Below are 21,235 nucleotides of genomic sequence, written 5' to 3' on the forward strand. Positions count from 1 at the left end.
GAAAGGCGAGGCTCACCACCCATTTATCCCTCCGCCTTTCAACCAGCACCACATGTGATTATCGGCCAGGCTGGCACAATTAACTAACTCATGCTGTGTCTCTAACTCGCTGGGGTTTTGCTCTCTCCCTAGACACCCAAGATTCTCTTTTTGGTAGGCAGTTCAGTTGGCCATTTCAGGAGGTGTGGACAGGGTGCTCTTGGGGAGCAGGGGTGGTGCTGGGCAGGCTGTTTTCACAGGAAGCAAGAGGTAAGGGCCCTGGGCAGAGCCAAAAGTCAAGAAGCATCAGCAGGAGGTGGGGGTTGGGGCCTTGAAGTGGCTGTGACGGACTGAGGGTGGGGTGGTGAAGCTGAGGTGATGGGTGGGGCCACAATCCCTGGGCAGGTCTGGGCAGGTGATGCAGGAGATGTGGGCCTGGGACCAGGCCACACACAGCTGCAGCTTGGCTAAGTGTGCTGGAAGGGCAGTGCAGGTCAATGCTGTGGGCTAGGTCTGCCCACACATTGGTACAGACCCCTGGGGCCCCACTGCATGTCTCAACTCTCCAGTCAGCCTCCCTGTCCACCCCAAATTGGTAATTGCCTGCAGAGCTCCTGATGCAGTTAGCTTATCTCTACCACGCAGCCATCTTCCCAAAAGTCCTGTAACTGTTTTCTTAAAAAAAAATTGCTGTCATGTTTTCGTGTGTATCAGAGTGGAACTGTGCTCTAGGGTTTTCGATGATGATTTTTCAAAGTAGACAGCTAGGACTTGCTCTGTGTGGATTCAATGTCCAACCTTTTGATTTACAGCCAACTAAGTTAACTCTGCATCATCTGGACTCTGTTACCTGCAGTACATTCTTGTCCCTTCTAGTTCTTACTCTTAACCCTTGCTCTATGCCAGACAAGGCATCTCCCTATTGTTTTAATTCACTGTAAAAATAATGTCCTTTGTGGCCAGGCTAGACGTCTAGCAAAATATTACCCCTTGTCTGGAGTCCCCAAATAATAAGTCAGTAAACTGTTTCTTGATTTCATGAAGAGAATCTCCTTCTTCTGAGAATACAACTCTTTGTTCACTCCCTCCCATTTTTCTAGACAATATATTAATTTGTTCTGAATGTATCCTTTCACCTTGTGTTGATTATCATTTCTGTCAAGCTTCCTAAATGCACCAAAAGCTACTAATCTTTTCACCTCCTTTCCCAACCTTCACACCAGCTGGGACAACAAACCAAATGAGTGGCAAGAATTCATGCCCTCTTTCAAGATCACAGTTCTACAAGGAAAACCTTGCACCTGAGCTGCCATGTAATCACTTGTCAAAGAGTCCAACCCCAATTACTCTTGCTTTTGACATAATTTAATATTTAAATATATTAAAAATTCTTACCCTGGTAGCACTGACAACTTTGAGTTATATGAGCCCTATGAAAAATCTCTAGTGCTGGATGCTCTCAATTATGGACCAACAATTATCCACAGAAATCTGTAGTTTGATCTTTCATCCGAGGAAAAAATATTTAATGTGTAAGATGATGGCTGCAGCTGTTGCTATTGAAGTATTTTTTTTATTTTAAGGAGGAAAATGGGGTTTTCTTGACACACTTTAGGAATTTTATTGGCCCTTGAAAAGTGAAAATGATAAGTTCTAAAACACCATAACTTTTTCCTTGGTTTGTTTTTTGTTTTTCTCAATTTTTGCAGGTCCTGGCAACTTTTGACTATTGTTTCCATATCAGTAAATCTGCTCCTAAAATATTAATGCTGCTTGATTACTTCAATTATTTGCATATAGGTAATCTTCTCTGCTGTGGCTTTTGTACATATTTTAAGGCTTGAGCCATGGAAGAGCTGAATCAGGCTACAGTTAAAAAGAAGTCAGAGTCTCGGATAAAAACGGGTAACTATTCAGGGGACTGAAAACTGAGTCAAAGGGGTTCTTGAAAGTGATGTGAAAACAGTTTGGAAGGGGCATTCATCATGTTATATAGCCCAGCTACCATGGGCTCTTTTTAAGCAGCATTCCAAATTCAGTTTGTTGAATAACTGCTTTCCTCTACCCCAACTTGTATACTTTCTCCAAAATTCACTGCCATTGAGTGTGTTCTGACTCATAGCAACTGCTTAATCAGAGTATACGTAACTTGTGTCTATTTGGTTAAATGGCGAGTCCATGCCTATTTGTCTACTTGGGAAGCAGAACAGTCAGTCCTCAGACACACTTTCTTCACTATTCCGGCACATGGGTCACACAGCAGATACAACACTTGAACAGCCAGTCAGATTTCCTTGGGAAAGACATTGCATTCTGAGGGAAGTGAAGCGAGAATGGACAAAATAGCTATATTTTCTTTATTTTAGCCATAATGAAGAATTATGGGGGATTATGGAGTGGTTCTGGAGTGCTCTGGAGTAGTCCTGACTGTCCTGTAGGGCCCCCTGAGTTAGAATTGAATCAATGGCAGTGAGTTTGGTCTTGGTTTTATGTTGACTGATCTTGTTCGCACCATTTCCATTAGCAAGTTTGTGTCCATTTTTGTGGCTACTATGTCAGTCCATCTCACTGAGTTTTTATGTTTTTTTATCCCTCTGTGTTACCAAATGTTGCACCCTTGTCTAGAAATTCACCTTTCCTAAGACTATGTCCAAAGCAAGCAAGTCAAACTCTTACCACCTTTAATTTTCTAGGACTTATTTGTTTTTCCTTCTAGACATCCACAGCATATTCAATGTACTTCATCAACACCACAGTTTGAATACATAAATTCTTCTTCTGTCTTTCTTGTTTAAAAATCTTCCCAGGCATATGAAGTGATTATAAATACTATGGCTTGCATTGGATGCACCTTAATCATCAAATTGACATCGTTGTGTTTTAACACTTTAATGGGTCTTTTTCAGAAGATTTATCAAATAAAATAAGTTTCATATATATCTGCATACCCTGTTTCCCCCAAAATAAGACAGCGTCTTATATTAATTTTTGCTCCCAAAGATGCACTAGGTCTTATTTTCAGGGGATGACTTATTTTTCCATGAAGAAGACTACGGTACACATTTATCATTTACTGTTTTATTAAAAGAGACCTCGCACTTCCTGTCTGCTCTGGCTGTGCTGTGGCCAACAGTGAGCTGCACAGCAGCACCCTCCACTACGGTCCAGAGTCCAGAGTTAAAGTAGCTTCAGGGGCCTTATTTTTGGGGAGGTCTTATTTTGCAGGGTGCCTTATATTTCAGTTAGAGGCAAAACTGTACGTAGGTCTTATTTCAGGGGATGTCTTACTTTCGGGGAAACAGGGTATGTGTGTATGCAAACTAGAGGGATTTGTGGAAAATGGAGTTAAAAGATAATAGAATTTTCCACAAACTCCCTGCCATCAAGTCAATGCTGACTCGGTGATGCTGTAGGGCAGAGCAGAACTGCTCCTGGGTTTTCTGAGACTGTAATGATGTATGGGAGTAGAAAACCTCATCTGTCTCCCATGTCTGATGTGTAAGTGGAGGAAGAACTTATAAAATAATGCACATAGCATTCAATTCACTTGTGTACGAAAAATCCATATACATATAGATAGAGAAGAGTCTGAAAGAGTATAACTAAAATGCTAACAGAAAATCAATCTCAAAAGAAAATAATCATGTGTGAGTTATATTTTCTTCATGACGTTTCTTTGTGCGTTCTAATATTTACCGTTAATGTATTATTTGTGTTACAAGGGAAACAGAACATGTCTAGACCTATTGAATCAAGTTTAATTAACTTATTTTCAAAAACAATATTTCACTACAGTGATATCAATATGCAAGGAAGCTTACAGAATGTCATTCAATGACTTTCAACCTTTGTATATCTTCCTCTTTCTTTTTTCTAAAACAAAACAGCATTCTGACAGGTGAAAAGTGGCTTGAGCTTTAAAGTATCCAAATAACCTGGTGTCCTAACACCTAATGTAATATAATTCATCCTGAAATTACAAAGCCTCATTGATTTAATGTCACAAACCAAGACAAAATTCACTGTTATCGAGTCGATGGAGACTCATAGCCATCCGATACCTCGCTGGAGATTACATGTGAATAGTTTATCTTTTAAAAATCTTTTTTCTAATAAAGAAATAACAGCCTTCTTAAATTTCACAATCCTAAAATGCACGCAGCATTTAATCGGATTTTAAAAAATCACCCGATTCCACTGGACAAAGAGAACCTCCTCAACAAAGGCTACCCGCTCCATCGGAGGCTGGCCGGCTTCTCCTGACTGGTGTCTACCTTGTACTGGCCAGGGAGAACCAATGACTAGATGTTGAAGCAGGTCACAATCAGATTGTTGAATACAATCAGTTTGTGAGAAAATAGAATGAAAAGTACTGGAATCTTTCCATCAACTTTGTGATGCTCTCTATCAAAAATTAAATTATATAGTTTTCAAAAGCAATAATTTACATTTAAAACCAAAACAAAAAAATCATCACATTATTTAAATTATCTTTTTATCGTGGTCTCTTCTCACTCCCAGCCCACGTCCAGCTTCACGATCCTTTCATTCCATCCACTTCTGTACCAGAGGACATTGCAAATGGACCCAGCCCATCTGGACCTTTCTGCTGGTTAAAAGAACAGCCTCTTACTACTAATGAGAGATGGGTGATTGAGTAATGCTGGAAACCAGTTTCAAACCCAAATCTGCCGCATAGAAAGACAATAAACAAATATTTATCATCAATCCATACAAGATAAACTATACCAATTAGCCTTTGTCCTATTAGGTGAGAAATATTCTATATCTAGAATTTATCTAAACTTTTGGTTGGAGTGTAGTAACCAAATGATTCTAAATCAGTGTTTTCAAAAAGACCTCTTAGGAATCTAGGCTTAGGTGAGAGCAAAACCTTACAAAGAGTCGGAGAGAGGGGAAAAGAATCTGTAAGACGGCACCTGGCTTTTTGAGGAAGGGGTACTTATGTGGTCCTGTGGTCAAGGAAAGATGAAGATTCTCAAATTCAAGGATCCTGCTAATGCTCTCTGACCCCTCTGATTTGATACCTGCAAATCTTATAGATTGAGCTTTGGAAAACATCCGTCACTGCATTCAAATTGGCTCAAAGGAAATAGTAATGACCCTAATCACAGAGTCCCAAAAGGATGCCATAAGATTCAAAATTCATTCCCTAAGAAAAATAAAGATATTAAGAAAGATACATGTTACATCCTAATCCCCTTGATAAGCCTTTGTAATTAGCATCAATTATTTAAAGTAACACTTATTTGTGCCTTACCCTACTGAATTTGCTTTCATGTAAAATCAGATTCAAAATAAGTGATTACTATTTGGAACTTCCCCTGATCCTCATTTAAAACCCTCTTTCCATGAATAATTACGTATTCACAGGACCATGCAGAGGAAGGCAGAGCTAGCATTTACCAGTCGGTCTTTACCAACTCCTCCAAAGAAATGATGTGTTTTCCAGACTTCCCATATCCTGACGACTTCCCTAACTTTATGCATAACCGAAAGCTCCAGGAATACATTGTTTTATTTGCCAGGAAAAAGAACCTTCTGAGATACATAAAATTTAAGGTAAGTTGTTATCAATAAATTAGTCTTTGGCAAAACTGTGAGGAAGTCCATGTTTATTACTGGATTCCTATGTTTCCCTTTCAGTATCTCTTTATTATTTGTCAACATTTTTAATAGTGGCCACATAGGGGTCTTATGGCACAATGCCATTAACTTAGAAATCCACAACCCAGAAATCAAATATCCACAAATTTGAATTTAAAAGCATTTTATTTTTAAATAACGTAGGATCATGGGAAAATTTTATATAAATTTTAAAACATTGAGAACTAAAGGAAAATCTAGATCCTAAATATGAAAACTTGTAAGCAGATAAAGCTAGATGTATAAGAAATAATCATCTTGAACGGTCATATTAGAAAATGAGAAAAGTTTCAAAATTCAAAAGGTAAGAATGGATAAAGAATCATGAAAAGAAAGGCAGGATAAATCCCAAGAACACAGCATGAAGAGGGGATGGAGGGAGGGTGGGGGAGAAACGGGGAACCAATTACAAGGATCTGCATAGAACTACCTTCCTGGGGGAGACAACAGAAAAGTGGGTGAAGGTAGATGTCGGACAGTTTAAGACATGACAAAATAGTAATAATTTATAAATTATCAAGGGTTCATGAGGAGGGGGAGCAAGGAGGGAGGGGAAAAATGAGGAGCTGATACCAAGGGCTCAAGTAGAAAGCAAATATTTTGAGAATGATGATGGAAACAAATGTACAAATGTGCTTGACACAATGGATGCATGGATGAATTATGATAAGAGTTGTATGAGCCCCCAATAAAGTGATTAAAAAAAAAGAAATGAAGAAAGGCAAGCAAGGTTATTGGCTTAAGAGCCATAAGACCTATAACAAAAAGCATGGTTCACCCACAGTTCTGTTATCTGGTTAAGGGATACATTGGATGGTTTAAGATATGAAAAAAAATAAGAATAATATATAATTTATTAGGTGTTCATGAGTGTGGTAGGCAGGGGCAGATATAAAGAGGATCTGTTATGAAGGGGCTCAAGTTGAAAGAAAATGTTTTGAAAATGATGGCATCATCTGCATAAGTTTGCTTGATATAATTGGTTTGTGGATTCTTATAATATCTGTAAGAGCCTCCTTTTTTAAAAGAAAAAATGAAGTTAATTCTTTGAAAATTCTAATAAAATCAATACTTGAGGAATAACTGGCAGTTTGTGGCATGGGGAGAGTAAAAGTGCTAAAGCATACTATTAAGAATAAAGATGTAGATAAAATAGACATGGTGAAAGAGAGGGAGGCCCTCGAGGAGATGGATTGACACAGTGGCTATAAAAATGAACTCCAACGAACAATCATGAGGATGGTGTGTTTCATTCTGTTCTGCACAAGGTTGCTGTGGGTCAAGACTGCCTCGGTGGCACCCAACAACAACACTGTGAGACGATAGAGTGGCAGTATTAGGATCAAGACGTAAAAGTCCATTGCATTTCTGCAAACTCGTAACTAGAGAGACCATCATCCAAAAAAGGTGTCAATTGTAATAGCACAAAGCAACACTAGAAATATTCTAAATAAATGACATGTATGTTTTATGGGTTCAGAAGTGTTCATTTCATTATCATCATTCTTAAGTAACGAAAGTATTATGTTGATGCATATATATATATGTGTGTACTTATATATATTTATATATATATAAGCTACATTAAGATCAAATAGAGATGTCCTTCCAAATATAGTCATAAGAACTCAAAGATTTTTTTAATGCGATGACACATTGACCGGCAACTAGGACTAAACATGTATTTATTACAAAAACTATTGACCACGAGATAGCTTGCTCCATGTAAGATGTACCTCTTTCACTTAAACTATCATTAGAGTCACTACCATAAAAAGACAATCACTTTTCAACTATGGAAAACACTATAAATAAATAATGTAAGAATAAACAATATACATGCTCTAGTGTGTGGATTTCCTCGGGGAATTTAAAATTTGTAAAATATATTCTAGTAGTGATGCATTTCTTTCCATAAGCCACTATCTATTAAGGATTTTCTTTCTGAATATTGGACGAGGTTGGGTCAAATCCATCTGCTAACAGAAGAGGTTTTATTTCTGTATTTCTCTTAGACACTTGTATGCAGCGTAAGGAAACATTCTAATTTCTCAACCACCGGCCAATGGGTTATTACTAGTGAAGAGGACGGGAAACAGGAATCTGCTATTTTTGATGCTGTAATGGTTTGTTCTGGACATCATGTGTACCCCAATCTACCAAAAGAGTCCTTTCCAGGTAAGCCCCAAATTGAGCCTCCTACCTCCACATCTGACAATATACTTTTGATATCTGGATTTCTATATACCTCTATCTCTGCATCAATCTATCTGTCTTTCTATCTGCAGACTGGTTAAACTAAAATACATTTCTATTATGTTTGCCCAAAGAACTATACGAGACATGTTAACATTCCACATTACTGTGACTATATCCCCTCACAAAGTCACTTCTGTTAAAGCACGTTATTTTTTAATGAAAATTAATCATTTCTATTTCCTACTTTTCATTCAGGTCTAAAACTTTTTAAAGGCAAATATTTCCACAGCCGAGACTATAAGGAACCAGGAACATTCAAGGGGAAGCGCGTCCTAGTGATTGGTTTGGGGAATTCAGGCTGTGATATTGCCACAGAAATCAGCCGCACAGCAGAAAAGGTACCACTTCCAGGTAGTGGGTGAGGATGAGGAAGAGTAAGGAAGGGTGGAGTATCTTTAAAGACAAAATAATTGTTGTCATGTGAAAGGTCTGATGTGAAATTGGGGGAAGACCAGGTGCTTGATCTGAAAACTAAATGATATTTAAAATCCATGTTAAAGGGTTAGGTTTTCACATAGGTCTTTCACATAAGCATGAAAGCAAAGGCAGATCTTTGACAAGGAGTTGTGTCAAGTTATGACAAGGAGCTATATATTCAACAGTCTTCTCCTTCAAAGCATTGTGTGTCTAATGTGTTGATCAAGTCTCATAAAATAAGTGTGCATGAGGGTTCTGACACTCGGTCAAGAACTTCAATCTCTCTTTGTCTCTATTTGTTCAACAGTGAAACAGAGATAAATGTAGAAGATGCGTTGGGGTCTTGTTAAGCAGTTAAAGCATGTAAACATTATTTAAGCAATATAAAGTTCTGTATCCATTCATTCATACCGTCATTCCGTCTATCCTGATTATTGAGGGGCCACTAGGTGTCAGGCACTGGCTGGGGTGCTGAGCAGAAACGGTGAACAACACCAAAAAAGACATGGTCCCTGTCCTGAAATTCAAAGTCTATTGTAGAAAACAAACATTAAATGAGTAAGTAAGTAAATGTAAAAATATCTTATTTATACTCCTGAAAAGTACCAGGAAAGAAAAATTATGTTGTAAAACCTGCCAAGACCCTGTTGAACATATGGCATTAAAGCTGAGAAATAAAAGTGGCACCGACAGCAGCACAGGGCTTGGGACAGGTGGTCTGGAAGCAGGAAGAAGGCCTCGCCAATCGGAACTCAGTGGGGGGGGGGGGTGTCTAGAAAAGAATGGCAGGAGGAGGCCTTGGAGTGAAGACAGAGAAGAGGTACAGGGCAGGGTTCTTGAGGACATGTTAAGGAGTTCAACTAAATGCCATCTATTGGCTTTGGAGGATTTGTTAAAATGCGATTGTCTGAAGGCTCAAAGCCAGAAACCGTATCTTCAGTCATAGTGCCCACTGATGTCATGCTGGGTGTCACTGTGTTAGCTAACTAGTGCCGCTATAATAGAAACACCACAGTAGACAAACTTCATAAGCAAATTTATCCTCTCACAGTGGAGAGTCGAAGTGCAAAGTCAGAGTGCTGGCTTTAGGGGAGGGTCCTCTCTACTGGTTCTAGAGGAAGGTCTTGTTTTCCTTTCAACATTCGTGGACCCAGTCTTCCTTGGAGGTCTCCATTTGTCTTAACATGAGGTGCTTAGCAAGATTATGCTGATCCCAGCTCTTCTTTCTTAGTGATAGTCAGCTTCCTCCTTTCTGCTTGCTAGTTTATTCTCTTTTATATCTCAAAGAGATTGTTTCAGATGCAAATTAATCCAGTAGATTGCATCTTGCCCTTGCCTCTAATGCTGCCTTATTAACATCATAGAAGTTAGAATTTGCAACACATAAAATAATTACATCAGATGACAAAATGAGGACAATTATGTAATACTAAGATTGATGGCTTAGTCAAATTAATAAATATTTTGGGAGGGAGCACAATCCAGTCCATAACCATATACAGCACAGGTCTAGTTATGCCTTTTTTATTACAATCAGAGAAGAAAGAGCACAACAAACCACATGGTATAAAAAACGCATTTCTATCTGTCTGTTCAGAGTCGCTGGGTGGTGCACATGATTAATGCATTCAGCCAATAGCTCAAATTTCAAGACACCCAGAGTTGTTGTTGTTATTGGGTGCAGTAAAATTGGTTCCAACCCATAGTGACCCTATATACAGCAGATCAAAACACTGTTTAACATCACAGTCTGACAGGAGTAAGTATTGCCATAGTACGTGAAAGAGCTACCACTAGAATAATCGAGTGCTTCAGACATCAATGGTTTTGATGACAGATCAAAGGCTTTGCTAATTAGAGGACTCCAGAAGGAGGTATGCCTAAGTCAGTCTGGAAATGATGAAGATAAATCACCAGGTTGAAGAGGTGGCAGAGGTGTTCCAGGCAGGGAGAACAACAGGATCAAAGTTATGTAGAATGTGTGCTGCCTATTTGACTACTTATCTCATTTACAAACACAGTAAAAAATGTACTAGCTCATTATTTTGTGCATTACTTATGTACATCTGGCAGTAATGAACACCAAAGTGCAAAATGAGAGTGTTGCTGGTTGTGAACATTAAGGTTATGTGTCTAGCTGGCAGGGCCATGATTCTCGTTGGATTGTGAATTGTGCAGTGATGCAATTTGGCAGCTATGCAATGATGTACCGATTCTCCATTTTGTAATATGATGTGGTCATATTCCATTTTCACATAAGGACCTGATCTTTGGAACCTAACCTCGTCAATTAGTGAGGAATGGCTGCATTACAGATTTATATTATGGAGTGGAGAGTGTTAATAATATTTGTAAATTGTAGAATGCATTATGGTACTTAAACAAATGCACATAAATTAGTTACTTTGTAGGGAGAAAGATTTTAATAAACCCATTTTGCATAAAAGGATACTGACTAGATACATCAATTATCGCCTTGAAAGTCATAAATGAAGTTAATGTTCGAGTTGTTGTGTTAGAAGATTGAGAAATCAGGTCTTGTAATTCCAAAGAACAAAGTAGTTGTGGAAACTGAGACAGGAAAGAATGTTTGGAGTCAAAGTATTTTGTATTGTAAGAATTGATTGACAGGCTAAGGAAATTTAATTTCTCCATAAATAATAATAAATCATTTCTGCTCCTGGAGTTAGAGCAAGATACAATGAAATAATAGCTTTCGGGAGAGTTTAAGATAGTTTTTAGGATAAATTAGAGAGAAGAATAACAAAGTTCAGAGGCTCTTGCAAATTGATCCTTCGATCTCTTGTTATTTGACCAGCCTCCATTACAAGTAGTAGCTGTATAAGTGACTTTACTTATCCAAACTTTAAAAGTGCCTTGAAAATTGTCCTCTTTGGGTACTATAACAAAAAGAGGAATGAGAAGAACTCACATCTACTACATGCCAGGCAATGTGGTGCACATTCTACAAATAGTCACACTGGATTACTCCTTACACAAATTCTATGTGGTCGATACTTATTATCCCCATCTTAAGAATGAAGAAGCTGAAGATGGGAGATGTTAAAGACAGTTGCCCCAAATCTCATAATTACTAATGTGGTAAAGTAAAAAAATTTAGTTTAAATCTTTCTGATTCCAAATCTTTTGCCCTCTGTTGGAATAAGGGTTGGGACTTTTGTTGAAATGCCACAATTTGGGATCATAATTATTTCTTTTTAGACGATATTTAAACAGGTAAGTATTAGGGAAGTATGGCTAGAATTCAATGAATCGTCATCTATATCATCTAAGATTTGATTAGTATATGAAAAGTTGCCTGGAAAGCTGGCCTTGTCAGGTTCGTTTGTCTGAGAATCTGACGCTGAGATGTGGATGAAAGTACAGGAGGATTCTTTGGGAGTACTCACAGGGTCAAAGCTGTGCAGGAAGGATGAAAACTTCCCTTTTACTTTACTCTGAAGCTTGGATGGTGCTCTGGAGTTGTCTCAAGTTGGGGCAAGGGGCAGAACTTTTAATGCCCTGCACCCACCATTCATTAGATGTGGACACCTCAGAAGGGCAAGACCCTGGATGAGACCACTCTCAGAGGGATGAAAGCTACACTGTCAGCAGCTGGACTAATAGATCTGGTCCTGAGGGGGTCTGGGAGCTTGACACAGTATCCATCATGGAAGTCACTACTTTCACAGTTGAATTGGTGTTTTCAAAGGTCATCATCAGCTCCAGAAGTGGCTCCTGGGTGATGAGCAGGGTCTGGGACGATGGATACCCATGGGACATGCTGTTTATCACCCGATTTGAAACCTTCCTCAAGAACACTTTACCGACAGCCATCTCTGACTGGTGGTACATGAAGCAGATGAATTCAAGATTCAAGCATGAGAACTATGGCTTGATGCCTTTAAATGGGTAAAACGGAGGTCAACACTGTATGTTTGTTAATGTTCATTTCCATGTCAACAACTGAAAGAAAGCTCTCAAGTAAATCAACAGTTGTGGAGCAATCCAATTTCAAACCTCAGAGGATAAATTAAGAGTCCTCTCCAATTTCACAATTCACTTTACCAGATTTGTACAGCTGGGAAGTTATATAACACATCAGGAATTAGTCTCAAAAGTAATGATAGTTACAGTGAACATGTTTAGCTCTAATACATGCCAGAGCTGGTACTAATGCCTTTACAGGCATTATTTCTATTAATCCTCCCAACAACTCTGTAAGGAGGACTCCATTATTATCCACATTTTAAAGGTAAGAAAATTGAGAATCTGTGAAATTAGTGACTACCAAAGTAACACAGACCAAGAATTAGAACCAAGATTTCCAACAAGCCCTGGTCCATTGACTCCAGAGCCTCTCATTCTGAACCACTGTGCTCAACTGTCTCTTATATAACCCAAAGTTAGGTTAAAATAAGCAGAAAGAGTTCCTCTGTACACAAGTCCCTCTGCCTGCCTCACACACACTGAATGAAGTCCTTACACTCAACTGTGGCCCCTCACTCTCTCCTTGAGCTAGTCACATGATGAAAAATTATATTGACATCCCTATTATTAGAACCCATGTTGTACACTGAAGGCAACCTAGTCCATATGTTAATTCAGCAAATGTTTATCAAGCATTTATTGTATGGCGGGCCCTGTCCTAAGCCCTGCAATATCAACAATGAATAAAACAGGCAAAATTCCCTGGTTTCCTGGAACTTATGTTCTAATAGTTGGAAACAGAGCAGAAATGAGTGGCAGTCGATCATATGGAGACGCATGCTATTTGGAGAGAAATACAAAGCAGGAAAGGGTCTTGAGGAGTATCTTCAGGATCAATGTCACTGAGGAGACATCCAAGTAAAGTCCTGAAGGGGATAAGAAAGTGAGCCATGTAAATGTCCAAGGAAGAGTGTTCCTGGTAGAAGAGACAGCCATGGCAAAGGTGACTATTTAAGGGACCTCTCGGCCTGGAGTAAAGCAGTGAGGATATAGCCATAAAAGCTGAGGCCAGTTTGGTTTTTAAAAACACAACTACTAAATGACTTTGAGCCTTGTAGACCATTGTAAGAACCCTTAAGTAGAGCTGTAATAAGATCTAAATTAACACTGACGTGGTCACTGGCCGCTGTGGTAATCTTTCAATAGAGGAGCATAGTAGAAAGGAAAAAACCCAAGGTAAAAAACTTTTGATAAAAACCCAGATGAGAAGTGAGGTGAGTGCACTTGAATCTTAGTAGTAAATGGTCAAAAATGATCCGTTTCTGGTATATTTTGAAGGCAGAACAAACTGGATTCCTGTTGCATTTGAATAGCATGACAGCAACAGAGAAATCATGGATATTTGCCAGATTTTTAATCTGAGCAAGCACGCAAGCTTGGAGTTCACATACTGAGATGAAAAATGATGTAGGCTTATGGAAACCAGCACAGGAGTCATTCTATGCATAGTAAAGTTGAAATGTCTATTAGACGTTTGATTCAGAAGGGAAAGGCTATAAGAAATAGAGGAGGGGTCAGCAAAAGGCGAGCCCTGTTTCTTCACACTGTTACCCTGTCAGTTTTGTCCTTCATCAACACTCCATAGCACAGGAAAAATATTGGGTAATTTCCCCTTCCTTATTAATATAACTACGTGTCTTTATAAGGAGTGCTGGTGGCAGAGTGGCTTGTGAGTTGGGCTGCCAACCATGAGGTCAGCAGTTCAAACCCATCAGCCACTCACTGAGAGAAGGACAAGCCACTGCTCCCATAAAGATGGGCGACCTCAGAAACACACGGGGGCGATTCTACCTGGTCCTAAGGGTGGCAGTGAGTCAGAATCAACTTGATGGCAGTGAGTTGAGTGTATATAAGTGAGATATCAATGTATCTATGCATCTAGCTAAGTCTACATCCCATAAAGATATAGTTAACCAAAACACACAGCTAAGTTGATTCCAACTTACAATGACCGTACAGGACAGAATAGAACAGGCCCTCTGGGTTTCCAAGACGATAAACCTTTACAGGAGCTGAAGCCTCTTCGCTCTCCCACACACATACATCGAGATACAGATACCAATAAAACAAACTGGAAGTAATACAGTTCTGTCGTCTCTACTTTCCACACAGAACCCTGAGGAAAGAGCCTGTGTTTAACGATGAGCTCCCAGCTTGCATTCTGTGCGGCACTGTGTCCATTAAGCCTAATGTGAAGGAATTCACAGAAACCTCGGCCATTTTTGAGGATGGAACCATGTTTAAGGCCATCGATTGTGTCATTTTTGCAACAGGATATAGCTATGCCTACCCTTTCCTTGATGAATCCATCATCAAAAGCAGGAAAAACGAGGTCACCTTATTTAAAGGTATCTTCCCTCCTCTACTAGAGAAGTCAACTATGGCAGTAATTGGTCTTGTCCAGTCCCTTGGGGCGGCCATCCCTACAACTGACCTGCAGGCTCGCTGGGCAGTGCAAGTAATAAAAGGTGAGTGAAAAGGGAAGTTGACTGATTAGAAAAATGGGTACTAATGAGAATGCCGTTGGGTCTTTGTGTAAAGAAGACCCCTAATTACAATGGACTAACAATTAATTTTATACGTTCTAGTTATATTAATTACATGATTATCATATCTATATTTTAGATAAATTTATAAGATCACATAATTATGATAATTTGTAACGCGGCAGTCCTTGGGTGGTTAAGTGCTCAACTATTAGCTAAAAGGTTGTCAGTTCAAACCCACTCAGAGGCACCTTAGAAGACAGATCTGGCCATCTTCTTCCCTAAGGTGATGAAAATCCAGAGAAATTCTACTCTGTACACAGGGGGTCCTGAGTCAGAGAAGGTCAGATATAACTGACAACAAAAATCCTAGGTTCCATTCAGTTGTGAGAGAGTATGCTTCTATATTCCTCTGCTATAATACACAAGCAAATTAAAACATATCACATTTGAATTATCATATGCAATGACATATGGCTATTAGAAGAGTTATGTGTGATTTATAATTTAATGTTGCTCATAACTAACCCTAGATCACTCATTAAGCTTAACAGTACCAAAACTCTTGGTCTGAAGTACATGACAACTTTGTAAAATTATAATGTCAAAACTCGGTCAAATGGCATTGCTTGAGAGCTTAGTGAGGAAAGATGTTACCGAGCCAATATTCAGGCAAACTTCAGATATGCACAGCTCCAGAAAAGAATTATTCCTGAAGAGACAGTGACGTTTCCGCTGTTTTCTCCCCTGCCACATGTCTGATAAGTCAAATAATGAAATAGTAGAGACAGATCGTTTTAGAGGGGGTAGATTGTCTCTAATATGCAGAACTACTAAGTATCTATATTTTAAAAAGCAAGAGAAAGCAACAAATGTTATTGGGGGCAGGCAGGAAAGAAAGGCAAGCAGCATCCTCCAGGAGGATTCTCACTAAGGTTCGAATGGGGATGTGGGAACTTGCAGATCATAAAACCAAGTGGGGCCATGACTGGGGCCCAAGCTGAAATATCAAAGTTCCGTGCACAGAGTTTAGTTGAATTTATAGGCATGTAAATCTGGATGAGGGAGATTTGACAGGCTTACGTCCTTCTGAAGCAGTGTTATGAGCCTTCTATACTTTCCCTGACTTGGGGGAGGTTCAAGGCTTTTCTTATTCCAGAGTTTAAGAACTGCCACTGTGTATCTTATGCCACCTCTTGAAACCAGTTGTATACCCACTTTGTCAGCCATCCTCCTTAATCTCCTTTATATTTTCCCAGCCCACGCAGAAATGTGTTGTTGAGTGATGTTGCTCTGGAGAAGGAGCAAAATTGATGGTATCAAGTTACACCCAGAAAGAGTTCAGAACCAATAAACTTGCATTGGGGGCAGGACTTTTATGTTGTGAGGACTCTAGTTGTAATCCGGACTCCGAAGGAAGGGGGCAGGAAAGCAGAGACCCATTTAACAGGATATCGATGCACAAAGCAAAGACTTACTCTTAGAGGAAATGAAAGCTAAGGTAAACCACCCAGTTTGGGAGAAACAGACTATCAGGACAGAGGAGCCAGGTACAAGCCACCCAGTGGTTGTAACTGGTGGGTTACTGTGCCCAACCTCTTCCCTTTCTTCTGTTCTCCCTTCTCCACTTCCCTTTGCCTTCTTTCCAGGGATAGGACAGCCTACAACAGTTGGAACAAAGCCAGACTAGCAAAGCTTGCTTAGGAGACTCAGTTAGTAATGACTGCTGGAACAGGGAATCCGTAAGTCGCCATAGGCCTGAAGGAATCAGAACTGAACTGGTAGTTTTAGTCTTGTTCAAAATGATGCCAAGATTCCCAGAAAGACAGGACAAAATAAAACAAAACACCTCCAATTGAAGTATCTTTGAACTTGAATGAGGCTGAAATCCTGGAGTTGTCCCAACTCTCCTGGGTCCCATTGCCCTTGATGACTTATAGAGAATCCGTATTCTCAGTCTTATCCAATAACTGTTGGATTCAATAATGGGGACTTCACTAAATTCTATACTTTATTAGAAATTCCCTTTTTTGGCAAAGTAGGGTTATTTCCTATGAAGTTTATTTTTTCCTGAAATCTTAAAAAAGAGATGCCTATTTACCTGTATTTGGGGGTGAATATTGATTAGATAATCTTCATGAAAAGATTGGTGATAAATTAGAATATAATCCTAGAAACATTTTAAACATCTGATAAGCAGTTTAGGTGCAAACTTTATAATAAAGCTATTAGGTTAGCATTTTAAAATTATTATGACAATCATTCCAAGAATACTAGGGATGGTTTATATATTTGTCTCAAAGAGTAACCAACAGTTTACTTGTTTGAGATTTTATTTTTCTGGATAGTGACAAAAAAAGTAGAATTATTAATGTGATTCATAACTTTTATCCCAAAGGAAAAAATCCAAGCCAGCATTATGCCAGATTTCCTTGACTGTTGTTTTTGCAGGAACGTGCACTTTGCCTTCTGTAGAAGACATGATGAGGGATATCGATGAAAAAATGGGAAAGAAACTGAAATGGTAAAAATACCTATTAAATAGGGATTCTGGGATTCCCCTTGAGAAGTCAAAACTTACGAATGTTTGGAACTGCTTTAAGCTTCAGTGACCACAAATGAGGTCCTTAAGTTTCTCAGCTATAAGCTAAATTCATCAAACCAACAAATACTTATTTGAGGGTCTATTTAATTGTGACACTGTCTAAGTCCTATTTTATGCAACACACAGAGTGAATAGAACGGAGAATGTTCGTTATACAACCAGCTCTCCACGGATCCTGCCGGGTATCACAGGAGGAGAGCTGGAAAGGATTAGAAGTTAGAGGGGTTTGGGAAAACATGAATATGGGCTTCTAGACTATAAACCATATCTCCTCAAAGATGTATAGGTTATCTTCACACAGGTGCCTCTAGTGAAAATGATTCACAAAGAAAGATGAGTCAGGAGATCTGGGCTGCAGTCCTCGCTCTGTCACTAATTAGCTTAGTGACCATGAACGTATACCCTCACTGGAGAGAGCAGTGATGTAGCTGTTCGTAAATGGGAGTAACCCTGCCTTTCTCAGCTGCCTTTGCAGTGTTGAAAATTGTCTAGATGAGATTAATATAAAAATTCTTTGAAACAACTATAAATTACAGTATATAAGAGAGATAGTCTCATTATTAACCCAAGGGCTTGACATTGATTCCAGTTAATACACTGATACAAAGGTGTGTGGGTTTTTCTCTGTCTTTGTTTCTGCTCAGAGCTTGGCTATTCATGGTCGTGTTTCCTCTACTCCCTCTAGGTTTGGCAAAAGCGAGACCATTCAGACGGATTACATTACTTATATGGATGAGCTTGCCAACTTCATTGGGGCAAAACCCAACATCCTATGGCTTTTTCTCACAGATCCCAAATTAGCCTTGGAAGTTTTCTTTGGCCCTTGCTGCCCATACCAGTTTAGGCTGGTGGGTCCAGGGAAGTGGCCAGGAGCCAGAGATGCCATCCTGACCCAGTGGGACCGGACCCTAAAACCCATGACGACAAGAGTTGTTGGAGGTCCTCGGAAGCCTTCCTTATTCTTCCATTGCCTCAAACTCCTTGCAATTCCTGTTCTGTTCATTGCTATTTTGCTTGTGTTGATTTAATCATCATTCTCTCTAGGATTTTCAAAATTTCTGCCAATTCCCAAATTGCTATTTAATCAAGACTTTAATGCCTCCTACTTTCATAGTCAGCTTTCTTTGTGAGCAAGCACTGTGTAGACATTAGTCAGTAAAGCACTGTTATTTCTAGGCTATTAAATAAATTCCTGTAAGTGCCGTGTCTTGATCTGAAGAAAGCCATTAATCATTTCTTTCAAGCTTCCACCACCATTTGACAATCAGAGTTATGGCCCTGTGCCAGGCTTATTAGCTATTATCTAAATATATGCAGCCTAAATCATCTCTCTCAAACATTTTGACAGGATTCTTTTTCTCCTTTAAGGCATATCTAAACTGTGTATTTAATATCTGAACAAAAACAAATTAAGCAGAGTAGTTGCAATAGATGACTCTCTAGAAACCTCTACAAATTATTTTTAGGGTCAAGTAGATCGCCTGGCCATTACGTCCATGTGTGTGTTATGCAGCCTCTTCCAGGCCAGACCTCTGACTCCCTTGCATGCAGACAAGCTGTCCAAAGTACCCCAAAGCACAGCGACTGACAGCTGCCAAGTACTTCTTTTATTTATAATTTCAATTAAAAAAATGAATTTGATAACATGTTAACACAAAATAGTGATAATAATAGTAAACACTTGGGCATACTTGAGCATTTTAGCGGTATAGAAGGCTTTATATTTTTTTTTAAAAGGAAAAGAAAACGAAGCATGTAACCAAAGCTGTGGTCAAAATTGAACACTGTCTGATAGAATAAACATTTGGTATGCCAGAATAAATCTAAAATTTGTCTTTTAAAAAATGAATATTATTGCATCAATAAAATGGAACCAAAGTATAAATTAACATTTTGATAGGCAGAATCTTAAAGTGTGACATTACATAACAGATATATTAACTGTTGGCATTCTCAGTCCACAGAGCATTTCCTGATTGTTTTCCTGCACATTTCTTAGCACAACTTCAATTCTGCAGTCAAGGGAACAATAAAATATTTGAGAAGAGAGAAATCACAATTTGTTTAATACTTTAATCTTTTCTTTTTTGTTCCCTTGATATACTTTTTATCTCTGGAACAAAGTTTTTTGTACATCAATGTACAAAATTATGATAATGTAAAAAAAATTAAGCTTTTCCTTTACTAAATAGTATTAGGTAGCCTCCACACAACGTGAAATATTCACAAAAGGAACTTTTTTGAAAACAGTGTGGCCTGAATGGAGCCAAGTAAGTAAAACTTAAATATAACCCCTAAAATTTATTTTGTTTGACATTTTAGTGAGACACAAATAATTTGAAGATTAAAACAAGTATAATCCAATTTCTAGTCATCTTTCTTAACCCTAATGGTGTAATGCAGTGGTTCTCAATCTTCCTAATGCCGTGACCCTTTAATACAGTTGCTCATGTCATGATGACCCCCCCAACCGTAAAATTATTTTCGTTGCTGCTTCATCACTATAATGTTGCTACTGTAATGAATCAGGTGACCCCTGTGAAAGGGTCGTTCGACCCCCAAAGGGGTCACGACCCACAGGTTGAGAACCGCTGGTGTAGTGCTTTACACATCGGCAGCTGACTTCAAGGTCAGCAGCACCCGCTGAAACCACCAGCCCCACGAGAACGATGGGGCTTTCTCCTCTGGTAAACAATTCTAGCTTTAGGAACCCACAGGAGCAGTTCAAACCTGTCCTGGAGGGTCGTCATGAGTTGGAATCAGCTCGAAGGCAGGAAGCATGAGAAAGACTTATTAAAATATTTATAACTATCAATTGACCCATAAAAGATAAAATATTCATCCTAAATTAATAAAGCTAACACACTCTTAATAGTCTTATTAACATGAATCTATTTCCATTCTTAGATTGATGTAGATGTGTTGTTGTTGCTAAAAAGGTACCCCAGTGGCACAGCTAAGGGATTGGCTACTAATCAAAAGGTTGATGGTCTGAACCCACCATGAGGCACCACAGAGAAAGACCTAGTGAACTCCACTCAAGATTATAGTGTAGAAACCCCTATGGGGCAGTTCTACTCCACCACACAGTGGCACTATACGTTGAATCAATTTGATAACACTAAATATTCTTGTTAAAACTAAATGTTATTCAGTCTTCACTGAATGTTATAGACCAAAATCACAGCTGTCAAGTCAATTCCAATTCAAGTGAACCTTAGAAAAGCAGAACTGCTCCTTCGGATTCCAAGACTGAATCTTGATACAAGCGGACGGCCTCGCCTTTCTCTAACGGAGCAGCTAATGGGTTCAAAACACTGACCTTTCCATTTGCAGCTCAATGAATGATCCACTATACCACCAGGGCTCCAAAAATGGTCTAGACACCAAGTCCTGGTAAAAGGGGATGAGAAACTATTGTATTATAAATGGCCTCTCAGGGTCTCCGGGTGGTACAAATTGGTAATCAAAATAAGTCCATCAAAGGGGTCTTGGAAAATAAGGCCTGGAAAGCTTTCTCTTTTTTTAAATTCAATCATTTAAAACCCTGTTAGCACAATTCTACCTTGACTCACATGAGATTCACCATGAATCAAAGTCAACTGGTATAAACCTAGAGGAGGGGGCAATGAGTCAGGAGATTTAGTGAAAAATCATCTCCTCAATGGCATTTAGTTAAGAAGTGGACATTCCAAACACTAGCTTGTTGTATATGTGTATGCTGACCCTCCAAAAGGAGTTTTACATATATACATATTTTTGTCTTTAAAATTAATTTTCTTCTTTTTGAATAAAAACTATTCAGTCACCTTTTGTCGGAATTTTTCCAATG

The 21,235-nt window shown here is 38.9% G+C and overlaps 1 protein-coding gene across 4 annotated transcripts in view; it reads left to right on the forward strand.

Moving 5' to 3' along the window:
* The window catches only part of FMO3 (flavin containing dimethylaniline monoxygenase 3), a 26,464-nt gene extending 7,855 nt beyond the window's left edge, over nt 1-18,609 (forward strand). For 2 of the 4 annotated variants that reach the window (XM_045298227.1, XM_045298229.1), the window contains 7 exons: nt 5,374-5,562; nt 7,662-7,824; nt 8,101-8,243; nt 12,035-12,234; nt 14,425-14,780; nt 17,250-17,322; nt 18,089-18,609. In XM_045298227.1, the coding sequence (XP_045154162.1) occupies nt 5,374-5,562; nt 7,662-7,824; nt 8,101-8,243; nt 12,035-12,234; nt 14,425-14,780; nt 17,250-17,322; nt 18,089-18,431 (1,467 nt within the window). In that variant the 3' untranslated portion in view covers nt 18,432-18,609. The remainder of the gene's footprint in view (nt 1-5,373; nt 5,563-7,661; nt 7,825-8,100; nt 8,244-12,034; nt 12,235-14,424; nt 14,781-17,249; nt 17,323-18,088) is intronic. The other 2 variants (XM_045298230.1, XM_045298228.1) reach the window with 2 other exon arrangements.
* The last annotated feature ends 2,626 nt before the right edge of the window (nt 18,610-21,235 follow it).

Source organism: Echinops telfairi, unplaced genomic scaffold, assembly GCF_000313985.2.
Source record: "Echinops telfairi isolate 266 unplaced genomic scaffold, ASM31398v2 ScPeMD7_7424;HRSCAF=8462, whole genome shotgun sequence".
In the NCBI taxonomy this organism is placed as follows: Eukaryota; Metazoa; Chordata; class Mammalia; order Afrosoricida; family Tenrecidae; genus Echinops; species Echinops telfairi.